The 19,141-nt window shown below is 32.6% G+C and overlaps 1 protein-coding gene across 2 annotated transcripts; it reads left to right on the forward strand.

Annotated features, from left to right (window-relative positions):
• The first annotated feature begins 549 nt into the window (after nt 1-549).
• Nucleotides 550-10,098, forward strand: LOC147396504 (uncharacterized). Of its 2 annotated transcripts, none has more exons than XM_086451513.1 (11): nt 550-1,298; nt 3,928-4,100; nt 4,487-4,626; nt 5,714-5,919; nt 6,230-6,511; nt 6,889-6,947; nt 7,055-7,091; nt 7,923-7,994; nt 8,121-8,271; nt 8,432-8,566; nt 9,472-10,098. In XM_086451513.1, exons 2-11 carry the CDS (start codon nt 3,938-3,940, stop codon nt 9,874-9,876), a joined length of 1,650 nt encoding a protein of 549 aa, XP_086307639.1. In that variant the 5' UTR covers nt 550-1,298; nt 3,928-3,937; the 3' UTR covers nt 9,877-10,098. The 2 variants fall into 2 exon arrangements, with proteins under 2 accessions (XP_086307639.1, XP_086307638.1); XM_086451512.1 differs by having other exon boundaries at nt 551-1,298; nt 3,931-4,100.
• Nucleotides 10,099-19,141: the final 9,043 nt, after the last annotated feature.

Here is a 19,141-nt window from a genome sequence, read left to right on the forward strand (position 1 = left end):
GATTAGGGCTTGGATTCGACGATAATTTTAAGATGGATCAAGCTTTGCTAGATCTTCATCTTTTATATATAAGAAAATAAAACACATAATCAAACATTGGAAAATATCATTTTTCATGAAAAATGAAAATCCAACCAATTTTCAAGCACACCTTCAATTATGTCTAGCCCATGACCCATACACGTAAAAAATGCTTCCAAGTATACTCAACCACAAAATGCCTCGTAGTATACATTTTGGACTACTACTAGTCTATTAAAACCCATGCAATAAAAATCAAAACTAATTCATTATTTTAATCGAAGACATAAAAAATATCTCAAATCTAGTGGTTAGAAATTACCCACTAATGATGCTTTAGTCCAGCCAATTGAAATCATAAATGGGTCTTGAGTTTTGGTTTGCCATAAGTGGGTCCAACATTTATAGGTTAGTGGGTTTGATAGAATTCATTACGTGGTTATTTATAGTGACGTTGATCGAGTATATTAGATCCATAGCAAAAAATAATTAATTCCTTTGCTCCTACATATGTAGACCCAAGACCTTAAGGTCGTTTAATTTGACCAGAAACTTTGTTCTCTTTTGACTTGTAGAAAAGGATTTGGTTGAAATCAGAAGCACTTCTCCAAAACCCTCCACTCCACGAGAAATAAACGATGATGTTAGAAAGTTAAAAGAGTTGGTGGCTTTAAGAGGTGGATTAAGTAGACCTTTGATATTCATTGGGGTGTTTGACACGGATCTTCTTAGAAATTTACTAAATGAAGGCTGCTGTGAAGTTCATGGTCTTTGGGAAAATATACAATTTCTAGATAGATTTCTGTTTTAAATTCTTGACCTGGGTGGTTTTCTTTATTTAAGCTTCTTTATGATTTTATTATTGAAATGATTTTTCAGTTGTACAAGTATTTGTGTTGAAGTTTCTGATATGGGTTTTTATTGTTTGAGATTTTGAGAGCTTAGATTCAGTGATTTCAGTTAGAATAAGAGATTTGTGTTGGGAGGTATTCATGACTGCTTCTGTTTGTTAGAGAGAGAGAGAGAGAGAGAGAGAGAGAGTTTCAGGTTTATGCTTATTTAATTAAGAATTGAGAGCTTTTCCAGGTTGCAGAAGGATTTGGGTTGGAGTTTGTGATATTTTTGAGGTAGAATAAGAGCTTTGTGTTAGAGAGAGAGAGAGGAAGAAATAGTTTTTTGTTGTTGGGGCCTTGAAGGTTGGAAAGTTGGAGAAAGATAAGCTGTTGAAAGATATTTGCGAGGGTTTGATCAAGTTTTAGGAAATCTTTTGATACCTGGTAAGTTTTCCAGTATAATTTATTTGTTTTTAATTTTATTTCATATATTTTTAAGTGTTTTTTTTGTTGTTGAATAAATTCATCAAGTTTCAATTCGAGAGGAATGATTCATAAATTCCAAGTTTCAAATGGAAAGGAATGATTCTGATTGAAACCAAAATACTTGTAAACTTTTGATTTGTGTAAGAGTCGTGTTAAATTCATTAAGTGGTATGTGCTTATGTGTATCCCAAGGAAAAAAATCTATAGTTCTAACACAAGCCACATCAGGAGAGTATTTTGAGTGGGAAGTAAGAAAATCATTACTCTTTTTCATTTTATTTTTGAGTCGTGATGAACGCACGGTACCTTGTTATGCGGCTGACGTGGCAAAGGCACAAGGTAGTAGATCGTTTTCATCGAGATACATAAGAAAAGATGTGCTGGTCTGTGATCTTGTCACATCAGCCGTACCCAACCATATGCATTCATCTTGAGTCGTGTATGAGTAACATTGTGGGGGAACTTTCAGATGTGTAAGTGTGTGTACGAACCATTGATGCTTTTCATCAAGATGCTAGTGATTCCTAGAAAGAAATGTTTCCCGCAACGTTACTCCACCTTTTTTTTTTTTTTTTTAATTCGAAGGGATTTTTTTTTTCTAATTAGTTCCTAAATTTTAGAGTTTCTCTTAACAATTAATTTAGTAAAATGTTTATTTCTAATTAGTCCTTTGGACCCCACTCCACATATCTCATATGATTGAAATATCAAAACTGCCCTTATTGGCATTTTAGTTGTGTTTTAAAGACGCCATTTCTATGGATAAGATTTGAGAAGGAAAAAGAAGTTATTTTCAAGGGTTTTTCAAGCAATTAGAATATATATGAAAATAGATCAATGATAGTTCTTTTGATTTGAAATCATCTACACAAATCATTATGTCAAGTTTTTAGTCGATATTTCCATGTATTTTAATAGGAAAAACTCGAAAAATGAAAAGGGGTGGGTTTTACCAAAGTCGAGCCCACCATTTTTTATTTTTGGGTTTAACATTTTTATTATTGAGGTCGACATTTTTAAGAAGATTGTCGAACTCGACAATAAAATTGGTGAGCTCGACAATAAATAAAATTGATGAGTTCGACAATAGAAAAAATGGTTGAACTCGATGATAAAAAAAAATTTGTGAGCTCGACAATAAAAATGTTGAACTCAATACTAAATAAAAAGTGGTGAGCTCGACACTATAATTTTTTTTTTAATCTTGATTTTGTTCTTCATTTTTTTTATTATAAATCGTTGAAATAGATATAATAATAAAAACAAACAAACATTTAAATGTTCAAAGTTAGAAGTATATCATTTCTATTTGTTATTCATGATATAAAAAAATTGTCAGAAATGATTGGAATCGTGATAAAAAAAAATGTTCAAAATTTGTCCATATATTATGCAAATTGAAAACGACCATTATTTTTTGACATTTATATGTGAAAAATGTTGAATTGGCTTCCTTTGTCATATCTTGTGGAAAAAATTTATGGTTCTTTGTGCACTACCCACATCAACGTAGTGGCAAAGGAAGTCAATTTAGACCGCAACACACACTCTCTCTCTCTCTCTCTCTCTCTCTATATATATATATATATATATATATATATATATATATCTCTCTCTCTCTCTCTCTCTCTCTCTCTCTGCTTCGCTTGGTCCACAAGATATTTACGATCTAGTAGGGATTCAAAGTAGAAAGCTATATATACGTCGATCATTGTTTTCAAATTCAATTTTTTGCTTGGTAGAGCTCAGAACTAGAAAATAATAAAAGAAGAAGAAAACATGCGATTTTGAAATTTTCGTCATCCCTTCACAAAGGATAGAAAGATGGCTCTAGAATGATTTTTGAAATCATGATATACATTGGGTATTATTAGGTGGCAATGGGTCAGATGTGGGTAGGATAATGCACATATCCGGATCCTTCTCCAACTCTATATCCGGAGATTTGTATCCAATTTGATACCCACATTAGTTAAGGATTTTCATATCCCATAATTTATCCAATTAAAGGATATATTTATCCAACTTGTTACTAAATTTCAAGCGAATATTCAAGTAGGAGAAAAAAAATTGTACCCATACTCTAATAATTTGGGTAGGATGAGTTGGGTAAACAGATATTATCCAATACATTCCATTGGTAACCCTAGATATTATGTCACTCGTTTGTGGGGTTCAATATGAAAATAATGGTCCTTTTCAATTTGCATGATGGGTGGGCCACCCAAGGGCGAAGCTGGTAACAAGCTGTTGGGGGCAATTGCACCCCGTCCCTGCCAAATTTTTTGTCGAAGATATTGCCTTTTGACCGGGCCTTCTCATATATTAATTGAAAATGACCTAAATATTCTTTTCTTCAATTTGAATAAAAAAAGCCTCTGAATTTCTTCTTAAAACTATACATCTAATCATTGTTTGCCCCCACTACAAGAAAATCCTGACTCCGCCCTTGGGGCCACCTGATATATAATTAGTCCACTAATTTGCTTTATGTGTTCGGTAGAGATTTTTAATTTTAATTTTTTTAAAATATAGGTACTTTGGTCATGGTCTAAAGTCAAGCTTATCGAGTCAATTACTTCTTTAGCAGGTTAGCGATGGGCTCCACCACAAGAGGCAAAAGATTGGTTATAAGGTTCAGTTTCTTGTTGGTACTTATAACCTTGAATTTCAGAGCAATTACTACTTTTGCCCATGGTGAGGGATTGTACAGTCAAAATTACCTCAGAGGACTAAAAGAACTGTCTAATTCTTTGTCAGGTGAGATTATTTACTTTTATTTGTGTGGGTGTAATTTAAAATTACCAAAATGCTTAATTAATAATATGAATTTAAAATTAATTTAAAATTACTTTTATTTACTTTTAATTAATAATATTTCTTTTATAATATGAAATTTAATCATTTTTAATATTATGCTTAATTTAAAAATATACGTTTCTGTATTATTCGTAAACAATAATATGTTTTCTTTTTTCTGATTTTTTTTCACTTTTCCCATTTTGTCCAAAATTTTCCCTTTGTCATCTATGCTCACTAGTCCTAATTATAAATAATAAAAAATACTATTTGCTCCAAAGGTTGATATACAAATCTAGGTTTATAATATTTATCAAATCACACTTTCATTTTTTTGCTTTTCGTAGGCAGAGTTATTCTTGAAGGAGAAAGAGAGAATATAACACAACCAATGAGAAACTTAGCAGATACAATAAGAGTGGACCCTTTGGATAACTTTGAGAAATATGAAGGAGGCTACGACATTACAAACAAGCATTACTGGAGTGTAATCTCTCTCTCTCTCTCTCTCTCTCTCTTTTGTGTGTGTGTGTATATGTAGAGTCTTACACAAAACTCATTGAGTCAACTGAGAAACTCAAGTGAGTTGACCCAAAAACTACACAATTGATATTTATCTTAGAGATCAGTAATATATTCTTGGGATACATCTTTTATCCCAATCATTGGATCTCATATATTCACGAGTTCACGTTGCCTGAGTCCAAGGATCCCACCCTGTATTTAATTGGTTTTTCTAAAAATTATAAAAATATTTTTAAATAGTTAGTGAGAAATAATGAACACTATTATCCTCCGTTACCACGTGGAGTGTTTTTTTATAAATGCCCCTAAAAAGATATATATTATTAAGTCCATTCTCTTCAATACGCCTAGGGAGGAGGTTTACTTAAAACCTACTCCCCACAACTCAGATCTTTTCACATATTAAATTTACCAGAAAAAAAAATATATATTTTATATATATGTGACAAGATCTAATATTTGGAAGGCGGGTTTTAACCTTTCTCCTGAGTAAATGTGATCCAAATTCTTTATTATTGAATCCAGATCTCATACACCTAGAGTGGAGGGAAAAATATTTTGCTCTAAAAAAAGTCAATCTGGGATATCACAAAATCACCGATCAACCAATCACATGAATCCATGTGCATCGAGTGTATCTCTAATTTGTAAAATTACCCTTCATTAAGTTTGGTGCGATTGGTCATCTGGGATTTTTCTGAAATCCTGGATTGCTTTTCTGTGAGCAAAAAATCTCTTACATAGAGGATTGAAATCCACTCCCACAACTCAAATCTTTCTGCATAAGACCTCTAAATTAATGAAACAGATTCTTTCATAAATCTTTGTGGCAAGAAAATACTCTACTCACAAATACATGGAAAAAACAGTTACAAAAAACTGAGACACAAGGGCCCCATTCTTTCATATGTCCTAGCCCTATGGATGTACTTGGGGCCCACGTGGTCCACCTTGAATCAATTTCCATATTTCTTTTTTTAATTTTTATACTAAATCAGCTGCTCCTTGATAAATCACTAATTTTTTTTTTGTTTTTTTTTGCCCTTTAGTCTACTGTATTTACAGGTATTTACGGATATGCCATTGGGGCAGTGTGGCTTCTTTGTGGCATGGTTTATGGTGGTTTTCTGCTTATAACCACTCTTTGTCATTCAAATGAGATGAAGAATAGAAAGCTTAAGAAGAGACTACCTTGCTCTAGGCAGTGTTATCTCTGGCCTGTGCTCTTGGGGACTTCCTTCACAATTCTAGCCATGTAAGTTGTGCATTCTAGTGTTCCAAAAACTAGACCGAATCGGTCCTCCAATTGGGTCAGATCAGATTTTGTAATGAAGTTGGCTCAAGAATTTTGAAATGTTTACTTCTCAAAAATAAGATCTTTGCGAAAGATAACTATTTGTTGGATTAGCTCCGATAAGGGTTAACATCTTTTGGGAGTAAGCAATATATACTAGGATTATGTTATCCATAGAATAACAGTTGTCTACACATTTTTATGCTAAGATATATTCTTGAAATTGATGTCTTATTTCGCACGGTACTTGTCCATCTTAATGTCTTCGCAGAGTTGCATCTGGGTTTGTTCTTGGTGGGACCTCGAAATTTCATTCGAGAGCGAAAACAGTGATTAAGATCATCATGGATACAGCAGATGGGGCATCGGGCACCATATATAATGTGACTGGCGCGATGAAGGGCATAAGTGATAACTTAGGAACCTCAAACGAAAATAGTGAGGCTTCCAGCTTCCTCCACTCCACTTCCATAAGGCTTGACAGTGAAGCTAATGAAATAAGTAGACAAGCGAAGAAGAATAGGCGCTTGATCAACAAGGCTCTTAAAATAGTGTAAATCTCTTCTTTTCTTTTTTCCTCTCTGTTTTGATTCTTTGATTGTTGATTACAATAGTCTAATAGGGTCTATATACAAAAATAACATATGAAAATCCTATCTAGAAATGATTTCTTAACATTTATTTGATCTGATCCTAATCTTCTTTATAATATGATTTGATCGATGTACCATAGTACACCTACTTATAATGCATCCTAATAGCATATTATGGTGTATTAAAATACATCTTATTAGAACTACTACATTTTCATGAATACATTCATTTCTTATATTATATCATAGTTTTTTTTCACTAATTCATCTCAACATTTTCATGTCTTCTACTTTCATCTTTGCAAACTCAACAAATATATGTTCCTCTTCTTTGCAGTTACTTAACCACCACCATCACAATTTCATTAAACCTAATAGCTGTTATTGTCTTATCAAGTAAGTATACCGAATAATGGATATATATGGTTGTTTATTGTGAATTTACAAGTTTATGAATTCATCCATGAATCTGGTTTCGATTTCTGAAACTCCTTCATTTACAGTTACTGGATTTCTGAAGTTGCGCCGACCATTTTACATGTAAGTAACCTAAATCTTTAAACACATGGATCTTCACATAAATGTACCTGGGAAATTGCTTATATCCAAGATTTTATGGGGAAGTTAGCATCCTTTACAACCATGTTTCTTCTAATGAAACTACTAAAAGTCATCCTTATTTTGTCTTTTGAATGCAAAAAAGTAATGATTTTGTTAGGAGTATTAATTGTCAATTTTGTAAATAACTCTTTGACTTTGTGATAATTTAAAAAAAAATACCATTGAACTGTTCAATGGCAATGGGTAAGATAATATCCGCTTACCCAACTCATCCTACCCGAGTTATTCTGCTATGGGTGCAAATTTTTTATCCGATTAAGAATTCCAGAAAATTTATCGGCAATTATTTTTATCCGAATATTTTTAGGGTTGGAAATGGATATGCGTCCTATCCAACCCGATTATCCATTTATCCAAGTTTAATACAATAAATTCACAATAAAATATATGTATCACCAAAAATTAAGATTTTTCCATCATGTTCACAATGAGGTATATGTATCCGACTTGGATATCCGCTTGAAATTTGGGTACAAATCGGATAAGTGGGTAAAAAATTGGACATGGATAACCGGATATAGAGTTGGATAAGGTTATGGAAATAACTTCATCCGACCCACACCAGACCCAATGCCAGCTCTAATTGAACATTAATGGACAAAAAAAATCAATATTTATTTTTATACAAATGATGAAATAATGATGCTTTCTTGAGGGTATATTTATGGAAGAATCATTGTTGTGGACGTTAGCGTATTATCATTAAGAAGGATTAAAACTGATGATTTCTCATGTATTATCTTATGTCAGGCTTATAATCCTATGCTGGTTACTAGCAGTCTTGTGTTGGATGTTCTTTGGGATGTACCTCTTCCTTGAAAAGTAAATCATATTTCTTCCTTTCTTCCACTGTTTCACATTAATTTTTTTATTTTTCAAAACTTGCACAAAAAAACAAAACAAAAGAAAAAACTGATCTAAAGGAAAGCATTGATGATCATTTTTTAGATTTACTGGGGACACATGCACTGCTCTTAAGGATTTCCAGCAAGACCCTTACAACAACAGCTTAAGCTCAATCCTTCCATGTGATGAACTTGATTCGGCGAAGTCAGTCTTACAGGACACAGGAATAGGGATCTACAATCTCATAAATGAGGTACTTAAGAAAAATCGATAGCTTTCATGCCATAAATTGACATTATGTTACGAAAAAAAAACTAGATTGTAGATTATGTTGCCATACCAGCTTTTATATTTAACAGCTTGCATCAAGTTCTTTACTCATCATCATTCTTATTCTACTCACAAATTCTCAGGTAAATGCAAACATATCAGCATCACCCTTTCCAAATATGGTTCGTGTCTGCAATCCTTTCTCGGCGCCACCTGAATATCATTACCATCCAGAAAATTGTCCTGCCGGCACAATCCAAGTAGGAGACATTCCCCAGGTAAGCTTGATACATTATGAAGACATTAAAAATCTATCTTATAAACGAAACTTGTTGAAATTAATTGAATTTCAAGGTGACTCAAGGAACAAAACGCATTTTGGCAAATTGAGAACTTGGCAAATAGAAAAAAAGAAAAATATATTACTTCAAATGTTAAGAGTTAAAAAGAGTTTTGATTTATGTACTAGGGGAAATTAAGAATCCCATTTCCTTGCATATACAAATAAGGGGAAATTACTTCAATTTTGGGTAAAATTAATGATCGGATTCATGTTAGGAGACGACAAAGTATATATATCAATTGACAACCAACGAAGTTTAAAAGAAAATCTACACAAATGGATCAACACCATTCATGAAGCCCTATTCTAAAGATTTGGGGCCTGCTTAACATATCCTATTCCACTATGCAATTTTTTAGTCACTTATTTTTTTTTATTGAAATTGAGTTCATATCTGTTTTCACTATCTCAATCCACATTCCTTTGGACTTTCATCTCCTTTTAGCACTTTCAAATTGTATATTCATTCTAACAAGGGTTCTAATCGATTTTCGTTGAAGGTGCCCTAACCATCTCATCATCCTCATCTCTCCTAGGCTCAATCTATTGTCATATTGGTTCTTGACCGTCCTAATGAAATCTACATAAACAGATAAAATAAGAAAATGTTAAAGACAAACAATAAAAAAAAGTAAAGAAAAGAATCAAATTCTTCAAACTCGGAAAGTACTTTTCTAACTTTAACAGAATGGGAAGCAAACCAAAATGGCTACGAACCAAGGATAGTAACATTTTGTCCTTATAAGAATGGGAAGATCCCCAAAACCTATATATATATATATATATTCTCATCAACTGTACCTTGTAATTAATATTTCTTATTCTTTCTCATTTTTGAAGGTATTGAAGATTTTTACTTGCTCTAATGAGGACACTGGAACTTGTAAAGAAGGAGAATTCATCTCCACCAATGATTTTAAAACAGTGGAGTCCTACACAAGCTCAATTCAAAATCTACTAGATGCATTTCCTGGCATGGAAAGCCTTGTAGACTGTCAGGTAGTAACAGACGCTTTCAATGAGATCCTCTCCAAACACTGCAAACCAATGAAGAAATATGTTAAGATGGTGTGGGCATCGTTGGTTACTCTCTCAACAGTCATGATGGTTTCAATTCTAATATGGGTAACAAAAGCTCATCATGACCAAAAACGTCATTTCTCCGATGGGTCTATAGAGCCTCATGCAGCTAACGTTGATACATTGGAATCCAACAAAAAATTAAGTGTGGATCCAGAGAAATAGAAGTTCAAGATGCAAATGATACAAGACTAACCTAACCAATTTAAGCTGAGATGAAGAGGAATAATTAAAGAAAGGCACAAGTGTATATATCTTCCATTTCAATTCTTGCTAGGTTATGTTTTTCATTAAAATAAGAGTTCAAATATGTTCTCAGTCATACCATTTATTCTTCTATCATTGTTTATTAATAAATAAATAAAAAGAAACAAAATTTCCTTTATTATTGTTTTTGAGAGAATGGGAAATCTAGAGGATATCTTACACAACAAGATTTGTAAATCATAGTAAATTATGTTACTGATTTTTTGAGCAAAATGGAGTAATGATGTGAAATACCTTCAACTCTATCATGAAACACAAGCTATCGTGTGAATCACATTTATTGGCCAACTAACACTTCTGGGTGCATTTGATAATTGGGAAAATCAAATTCACATACATATGTGAATTGAGGGTGTTTGACTTTAAGAACAAGTGTGCAAATCTCTATCATTGGAGGAGAAAAACTGCACAAATGCATACTCATGTAGTAAAGATGAAAACTCAAAACTAGGTTGTCCTAAGATATGTAATAGATGTTGTAAAATACATGCATTCAAATCTTTAACATGACTTTCATTATCCCAATAGAATCTAATCAATGCATATCTCAAACATGCCATTCACATTAAATTAAAACAAGGTTATGGTTACTTATCTTGTGTCATCGCTAAATTGTTGATTTAATGTATTAGAGATGTGTTCTTCAATCCACGTTCCTTGTAGCCTTTGAAACCCCAATCGAGGTGATATTTTATTGCTAGACTCACCTTTCCCCTTCCTTCTATGTGGATCGGTTGGATTGGTGATTGATGGATATCACTTCTTTTATTATTCTTTTATTTTGTGTGTTCTTCACAAATCGTTGTCTATTCAATACTTTCAACATGGGGTAGCCGATCCCTTTTATAGATGAAAGTTGAGGACCTAAAATCATTCTTTTAATAGGTTTCCTATCCATCAAGATTTCGTATTAAACCTTAAAGAATATAATACTTCTAATTATATTTGATTTCTATTAATACTGATATCCCATTATATTATAGAATCCTTGTGCGATTTGGAAGCAAAAATCATAAAGGTCAATTTGACCTAGGTCAATGAAGCCATACGTTACATGTGGGTTCTAACATTCTCTCACTTGGCCCATTAGACCTATTGTGCCAATAGTGAATTTTAAAAGCATTTTGCAAAATAATTCAATTTTAGGATTCTATAATCGAAAGCATTTTATATGTGAGCACGACTTTTAAAATCATCAATATTTTCAATATGTAATTAGATTACTTAATGTCATATTTCGATTAAATATTAATGTGAGTCATGGATGTTATATATCATCTATGTTATACTTCCTTCCATATATCACGTCATTAATACCTTCTCTGATATAGCCTTTAATTGTGTCTATTTTCCTTTATTTTGTCAAGACATTTCTTGTATTACTTAAATCCAAATAAAATATGCATAATATAATTGAAAACAAGAAATAAACAGAAACTAATTTTATTTAGTACTAATGTTAATGTCGATTACATACCCACTTCAAAGTAATATATTTCATATACATAAAAGATTTCTCCAAAAAACTCATCCTGATAACATGTTCTCTATAAACCTTTGGTGATAATCATTTTGTCAATGGATCAGTTATCATTTGAGAGGTACTAATATTTTCTATTGACACTGACTGTTTCTAGATTCTTTCTCTAACTATTAGGTACTTGACTTCCATGTGTTTCATACCGTTTGAGTACTTTCTATTCTTAGCAAAAAAAATACAAATACGATATTATCACAATATATTTTCAGTTGCCTAGCTATAGAGTCAACAACCCTAAGTCCTAAGATAAAATTCCACAACTAAAAATCATGACTTGTGGCCTTAAAGCATACCACGAATTCAGCCTTAGTAGATGAAGTATTAATGCTTTATTTCACGCTCCTCCACGAGATAACTCCTCTTGCTAGTAGAAATACGAAACCTGATGTAAACTTTCTACTATTAGAGCATCCAACAAAATCTGAATTTGAGTACCCAATCACCTCAAGATGATCCAATCTCGTATAAGTGAGCATATAGTCCTTCATCCCTTATAAATACCCCATAACTTTCTTTGCAGCTTTTCAATGTTCTATTTTCAGGTTATTTTGATATCTTCCCAACATTCCAACTGCAAAATTGATATCCAATCTAGTACATGTCTGATCATACATCAAATTCCCAATAATTAAAGCATATGAAATATCTTTCATCTACTCTCTTTCTAAATCACTCTACAGACATTGCATCAAGTTGAACTTGTCTTATTTTTTGATATGTGTGTCACCATTAGAACAAGATTGTATATTATATATTTCTAAGACTCTATGAAACAACCCTAATAATCCTTGAGATTGAATCCTAAGGACATATGTTGCCTCACCCATATCAATCATCTTAAAATTCTTAGTGAAATAATTTTTGATTTCATGCAACAAACCAAGATCACTACTAACTAACAGAATATCATCCACATACAAAACCAACATAATAAACTTGCAATCACTGATCTTCAGATATATATAATAGTTAATAGTATTTTCCTTAAATCCAAAAGTGGTAATGGTATCATTAAACTTTATGTACCATTGCCTTGAAACTTGTTTAAGTTCGTAAATAAATTTCTTAAGTTTGTAAGCTAGACTTTCTTTTTCCTTTTCTGTGAATCCTTTAGGTTGTTTCATATAGATTTCTTCATCTAAACCCTCATTCAAGAAAGTCATTTTCATATCAATCTAGTATAACTCCAAATCATAATGAGCCACCAATGTCATAATGATTCTAAGTGAGTATTTATCTGAAACTAGAAAGAAAGTCTTAATGTAATCAATACCTTTCTTTTGAGTGAAACCTTTGATCATAAGTTTAGCTTTAAATCATTTGACATTACCTTTTGCATCGTGTTTGGTCTTAAAGACCTATTTACAACCGACTCTCTTACATTTAGGAGGCAATTCGACGAGATTACAACAATTCTGATCCATAGACTTTAACTCCTCTTTCATGACATGTAAAACCTCGAGTTTTCAATTCGTATCTCAAGGAAAAATAAATAATATAATTTTGAAAAAATCTTGAAAGTGGGACTTAGGGATAAAACTTTAAGATGTTTCTGATCATTTTTAATGGAATCTAACCTCACAATTAGATTCAAAATAATCGAAAAACATACTTTAGCTTTTAAGCACGCTCAAATGTGAGTTCGAATATAGAAGTTGTAAAATTCTCGATTATCGAGTCGGACCAAGCTAAAATAGTGACATTTTACTAGAGCAAGAATTATTAAGAATCAATTACACTATTGTATTTGTAACGAAAAATTATTAAATATGGACTATTTATTTATCATTTTTGGACCACAGAAAGTTAAATTATCGTCAAAAACGAAAATGACGTCAATTTTAGGGGTCACCTCTGGTCAAAAATGTAAATTTTTATTAAAGACAGAATTTATAGAAATTGGCCATACCATTAAATTCGAAATAAAAAATTAGGTGAAATAGAGTATTCATTCGTCATTTTTGGAATCTGGACGGTCAAGTTATCATCGATCGAAACAATAGCCAAAATACCAATTTCGTCCCGAGTCCTTATATAAATAATTTTTTACTTTCTTTTCACTATTCATCTTCCCCAACCCGTTCAGAAACCAACAACGTTTTTCTTAAAAAAATTTGTTTTTCTCCTGATTTTCCAACGTCGATTCGTCGCGAACCATTCATCGTCGACGTTCGACGCAGAAAGGAGAAACGTCCGCAGCCTTGTTCTCTACAAAACCCACCCAAATTCCTTCCATTTTCTTGCCTTTTTTCACCCCGTATCGTAAAAAATCAGTCGTATTTTTATACGGAGATTTCGTAACTTCGACCTCGGATTTCATCCATTTTGGGGTCAAACCGTCTTCCGTCGCAAAAGGAAAAAAGGACGACCACATCGAGATCTTTGAAACCACCGGGTCGATTTCGAAAATTAACCGCTTCGAAGTTTAATTCATCTCGATTTCCGTACCTATCACCTCGATTTTCGCACACACGCTTCTATCCTTTTCGCCTAGAGATTGTAAGGAACTTTCAATTTTTATTAGTAATCGTAGATTGTGAAAATTTCATTTAGGATTTTATCAAAAAAATTTTGATATATTTCCAAAATATAGAATTATTTTGTTATTTAAAAATTTATGCCAGAAATTGCATGTTTGATATGTTTAATTGTATTTTTTAACAAATTATACGTGGGTAGGGTATTTTAATGGGTTATTTCCATCAATTGGGTCTTGTGCATTGCTCGGACCCCGTTTTGATAAAAAAAATTTGTATTTTTTTTCAATATTATTGATAAAAAACATTCTTCAGTTGGAAAATGTGATTTAATATTCAATAAATTCATATTGAGTTGATGAATATCAGAAAATGGATATTTTATTGAAGAGATTGAAAACTGTAAAAATCGAAAAAAAGGAAAAAGGGTATGAAATAATAAAATGTCAAAATCACACCCGAGGGGGGTGGTGTCTGCATTTTACATTGTTGTGTGGTGTATAGGTTGTTGAATGTATATCTAGGGATAACGTTACTGGTTGCATGTTTATTTAAATTTCTATTAGCGCGAGGCGCTGTTTACTTTTTCGTTCTATCATTTATTTTAGGTCGGTTGGCTACACTTGCATGGTAGGAAACTGGATATCCATTCTCAACCTTGTATTGTTAATTTCTCTTTTATTTTCAAATGAAAATAATATATATATATATATATATATATGTAGCTATTTTGTAAGCTGTTAAAGAGTCTGTGAATGCCTGAAGGGATAGTGCGTCATATCATCCGGAGTGGTATACTATCCTGGGATGTACGGTACGGACCACCAAGCTCATACGTGGTATGAAACGCGTATGAGAGTGAAGTCACAATTGGAATCCGGGTTATTCCTCTCTATCTTTACTAGTGAACTTGTAATGTAAAGGTGGTCGTATACGAATGGTTTGTATATTTGGGAATCACATGTACGCCTGATAAGCATAGATGAAGATGATTAATCTGTGATCACTAACAATCTATAGTAGTCGAACGCTCTGACACATCGAAAAGAGACCCATTGCTTACGGTCACGTCAAACGACCAGCCTGAGCAGGATAAATGGTCAACCAAGTATGGTAAATGCAACGACCGATCACAAAATCAAGAACTAAAAGCTAGAGAAGAATTGTAACATCATATCCCGACTGGGAGCGATCCAGTCGTGAATCCCAACTCTCTAATTCGAATACCCACCAATGTGTATTATGTATTTGTTATCTTATTTTGATATAAAAAAATGAAATGCATGTTTAATGTTTCCATTTGATAAATTAGATTTGTATAAAAATAGAATGTTATAGTGAGTAATGATGATCGATGTAATGTGAGTTTTAAAATGTTTAGTTGCTCATCCCTGGCTATATGTACTAGTTAATCGTAGTTTATTTTGTAAAATTTTATATTGTTAAAATGATTTAGTATGTTTATTCGTTCATGCTATGAGGGGTTATTTGCAGAAATTATTTGTTTCCTTACTGGGTAACCATTGTTATTCACCCGTTCCTTCCTATTTTTTTTAGCTTCAGAGCCTGCAGTTGGTGCGACAGGCATAGAACCAGTGAGTGAGAACCATCTGGTGGGTCAGATATATGACCAGAGTCCATTACCTAGTGAGTATTGGGGTTATTACCCCTAGTGGTGTCGATTTATCTGAGAGTAATATAGATTTTGATTTTGAGCGTTAGGAATTTTGTTAGAGTGAAGAATTCCTTTATAATCATGTATATAAACTTCTTCTTCCACACTCTGATATTTCGTACGTTATTAGATGTATATAGGCTTCCGCTAGTATTATATTTTGTATAAATATACAGGATTGTATGTCGTTTATCAGGTGTAGGTTGAATCGCCTTGGAATGCTAACATAAACAGAGGAAACCATACCGAAATTTTGAGGTGCCGCCTAGTATCTTGATATCTGACATGGGGATTCGTGTTAGCGTTTGGCGAGGTGCCACATGACATCCATGTACTTAATAGAATCATTACTTTCTATTGCTTGTAAAAACGTAATCGAATCTTTATTTATCCCAATATCAAAATCAAATTCTTGTAGATATACCACGTAATAATCTAAAATAGTAGATTTTCTCTCTCTGAGAAATCTTCTCAGAAATACCTTTAGTAAATCTTTAATTACAATGGTTGAGTCTTGATGGAATGGTGAACCAACTTGCTCTAAATGCTGTTTATTCTCCTCAAGTTGTTGAACATCTTGGGAATTAATAGTTTCATAAAGATTAAAAGGTAGTAGGATAATTCGACACTCCCACTAATCTCACCATTTTTCAAGAATTTGGCATTTTTTATTTGAATTATTCTCGTGCTGTAGTTAGGACAAAAGAAATTGTATCTTTTAGACTTTTCTAGATAACTAATGAAATATCCATATATGGTCTTGGGATCCAATTCTGTTAAGTAGCCCTAAACATATAAGTGTCTTAAACTGGATTTCCTACTAGTCCATAATTCGAATAGATTTTGAGAAACTACTTTACTGAGAACTTTATTGAAGATGTACATTGCAATCTTTAATGCTTCTCCCCATAACAATTCTAGAATTGTTGAGTAATTCAACATACTCTTAACCATGTCCATAAGTATACGATTATGCCTTTCAACTACATCATTTTGCTAAGGCGTTCCAAGCATTGTGTATTGTGCACAAATACCTAATATTTCTAATCGTTTAATAAAAGTGCCTGTAAAATCCTGAGTTTTCAATTCGTATCTCAAGAAAAAATAAATAGTGGAATTTTAAGAAAATCTTGAAAGTGATTCTTAGAGGTAAAACTTTAGAATATTTCTAATCATTTTTTATGGAATTTGACCTCACCATTGGATTCAAAATGATTGAAAAACATACTTTAACCTGTAAGCACGTTAAAATGCGAGTCCAAATATAAAAGTTACAAAATCCTCGATTATCGAGTCGAACCAGGCTAAAATAGTGACTTTTTGTTAGAGTAAGAATTATTAAGATTTAATTACACCATTGGGTTCGTAACGAAAAATTATTGAACATGGACTATTTATCATTTTTGGAGATCAAGAAGTTGAATTATCATAAAAAACGAAAACGATGTCAAGTTTAGGGGTCACCTTAGGCCAAAAATATAAATTTTTGTTAGAGATAGAATATATAGAAATTTACTACACCATTACATCCAGAACGAAAAATTAGATGAAATAGAGTATTCATTTATCAATTTTGGAGTCCGGATGGTTAAGTTATCGTAGATCAAAATAATAGGCGAAATACCAATTTCGTCCCAAATTTTATATAAATAAAATTTTAATTATTCTTTTAATACTTCGTCTTCTCCAACTTGTCAAACAGCCAATCCGTTTTAAAAAAAATTCATTTTTTTTTTTGAATTTCAACCTAAGATCTCTTACAAACGGCTCACCGTAACTTCCGACGCAGAAGGGAAAAACATTCGCAACCTCGACATTTCCAAAATCCACCCAATTTCCTTTCGTTTTCTTGTCTTTTTCATCCTGTATCATCAAAAAGTAGCCGTATATATATACGGGGGTTTCGTAACTTCGACCTTGGATTTCATTCGTTTCGAGGTCAAATCGTCTTCCACCGTAGAAGGGAGAAAAGATGACGGCGTTGAGATCTTCAAAATCACTAGGTTAGATTAAAAAATCAGTCATCTCGAAGTTCTGTCCATCTCAATTTTCATGTCATTCGCCTCGATTTTTGTGCATGTGCTTCTATCATCTCGCATAAAGATTGTAAGGAACTCTCAATTTCTATTAGTAATCGTAGATTGTGAAAATTACATTTAGAATTTTATTAAAAATTTGTGGTGAGTTTCCAAAAATATAGACTTCTTTTGTTATTTTAAAATTCACGTCAGAAATTGCATGTTTGATATGTTTAATTATATTTTTAACAAATTATACGTGGGTAGGGTATTTTAACGGGTTATTTCCATCAGTTGGGTCTTGTGCACTACTCGGACCCTGTTTTGATATAAAATTTGTATATTTTTTAATATTATTAATAAAAATAAATTCTTCAGTTGGAAAATATGATTTAATATTTAATGAACTCATATTGAGTTGATGAATATCAGAAAATGGATATTTTATTGAAGAGATTGAAAACTGTAAAAATTGAAAAAAGGGAAAGAGGGTATGAAATACTAAAATGTCAAAATCACACCCGAGCAGTGGTGTCTACATTTTACATTGTTGTATGGTGTATAGGTTGGTGAACGGATATCCAGGGATAACGTGACTGGTTGCATATTTATTTAAATTTTTGTTAGCGCGAGGTGCTGTTTACTTTTCCGTTCTGTCATTTATTTTAGCTCGGTTGGCCACACTTGCATGGTAGGAAACTGGATATCCATTCTCAACCTTGTATTGTTAATTTTTCTTTTATTTTCAAATGAAAAGAATATATATATGTAGCTATTTTGTGAGCTGTTAAAGAGTCTGTGAATGCCTGAAGGGATAGTGCGTCATATCATCCGGAGTGGTGTACTATCCTGGGATGTACGGTAGAGACCACCAAGCTCATAGGTGGTATGGGACATGTATGAGAGTGGAGTCACAACTGGAATCCGGGTTTATTCCTCTCTATCTTTACCAATGAACTTGTAATGTAAAGGTGGTCGTATACGAATGGTTTGTATATTTGGGAATCACATACATGCCTGATAGGCATAGAAGAACTTGATTAGTCAGTGATCACTAACAATCTATAGTAGTCAAACATTCTGACACCTTAAAAGGGACCCATTGCTTACCGTCACGTCAAACGGCTAGCTTGACCCGGATAAATGGTCAACCAAGCGTGGTAAATGCAGTGATCGGCTACAAAATTAGGAACTAAAAGCTAGAGAAGAATTGTAACATTATGTTTCAACTGGGAATGATTCAGTCGTGAGTCCCAACTTTTTAATTCCAATACTCCACCATAATGTATTATGTATCTATGTCTTATTTTGATATCTAAAATGAAAAACAAGTTTTGTGTTTTCATTTGATCAATTAGATTTGTATAAAAAAAGAATGTTATATTGAGTACTGCTGATCGATGTAATGTGAGTTTTAAAATGTTTAAGTGCTTATTCCTGGCTATATGTACCA

The sequence above is a fragment of the Akebia trifoliata genome, chromosome 8 (genome assembly GCF_017979445.1).
Source record: "Akebia trifoliata isolate Shusen 1 chromosome 8, ASM1797944v1, whole genome shotgun sequence".
In the NCBI taxonomy this organism is placed as follows: Eukaryota; Viridiplantae; Streptophyta; class Magnoliopsida; order Ranunculales; family Lardizabalaceae; genus Akebia; species Akebia trifoliata.

Coding starts and splice junctions, on each gene's coding strand:
- LOC147396504 (XM_086451513.1), top strand. CDS start 3,938: ATGGGCTCCACCACAAGAGGCAAAAGATTGGTTATAAGGTTCAGTTTC. Junction 4,101..4,486: donor ACTGTCTAATTCTTTGTCAG/GTGAGATTATTT, acceptor TGCTTTTCGTAG/GCAGAGTTATTCTTGAAGGA. Junction 6,512..6,888: donor AACAAGGCTCTTAAAATAGT/GTAAATCTCTTC, acceptor TCTTCTTTGCAG/TTACTTAACCACCACCATCA.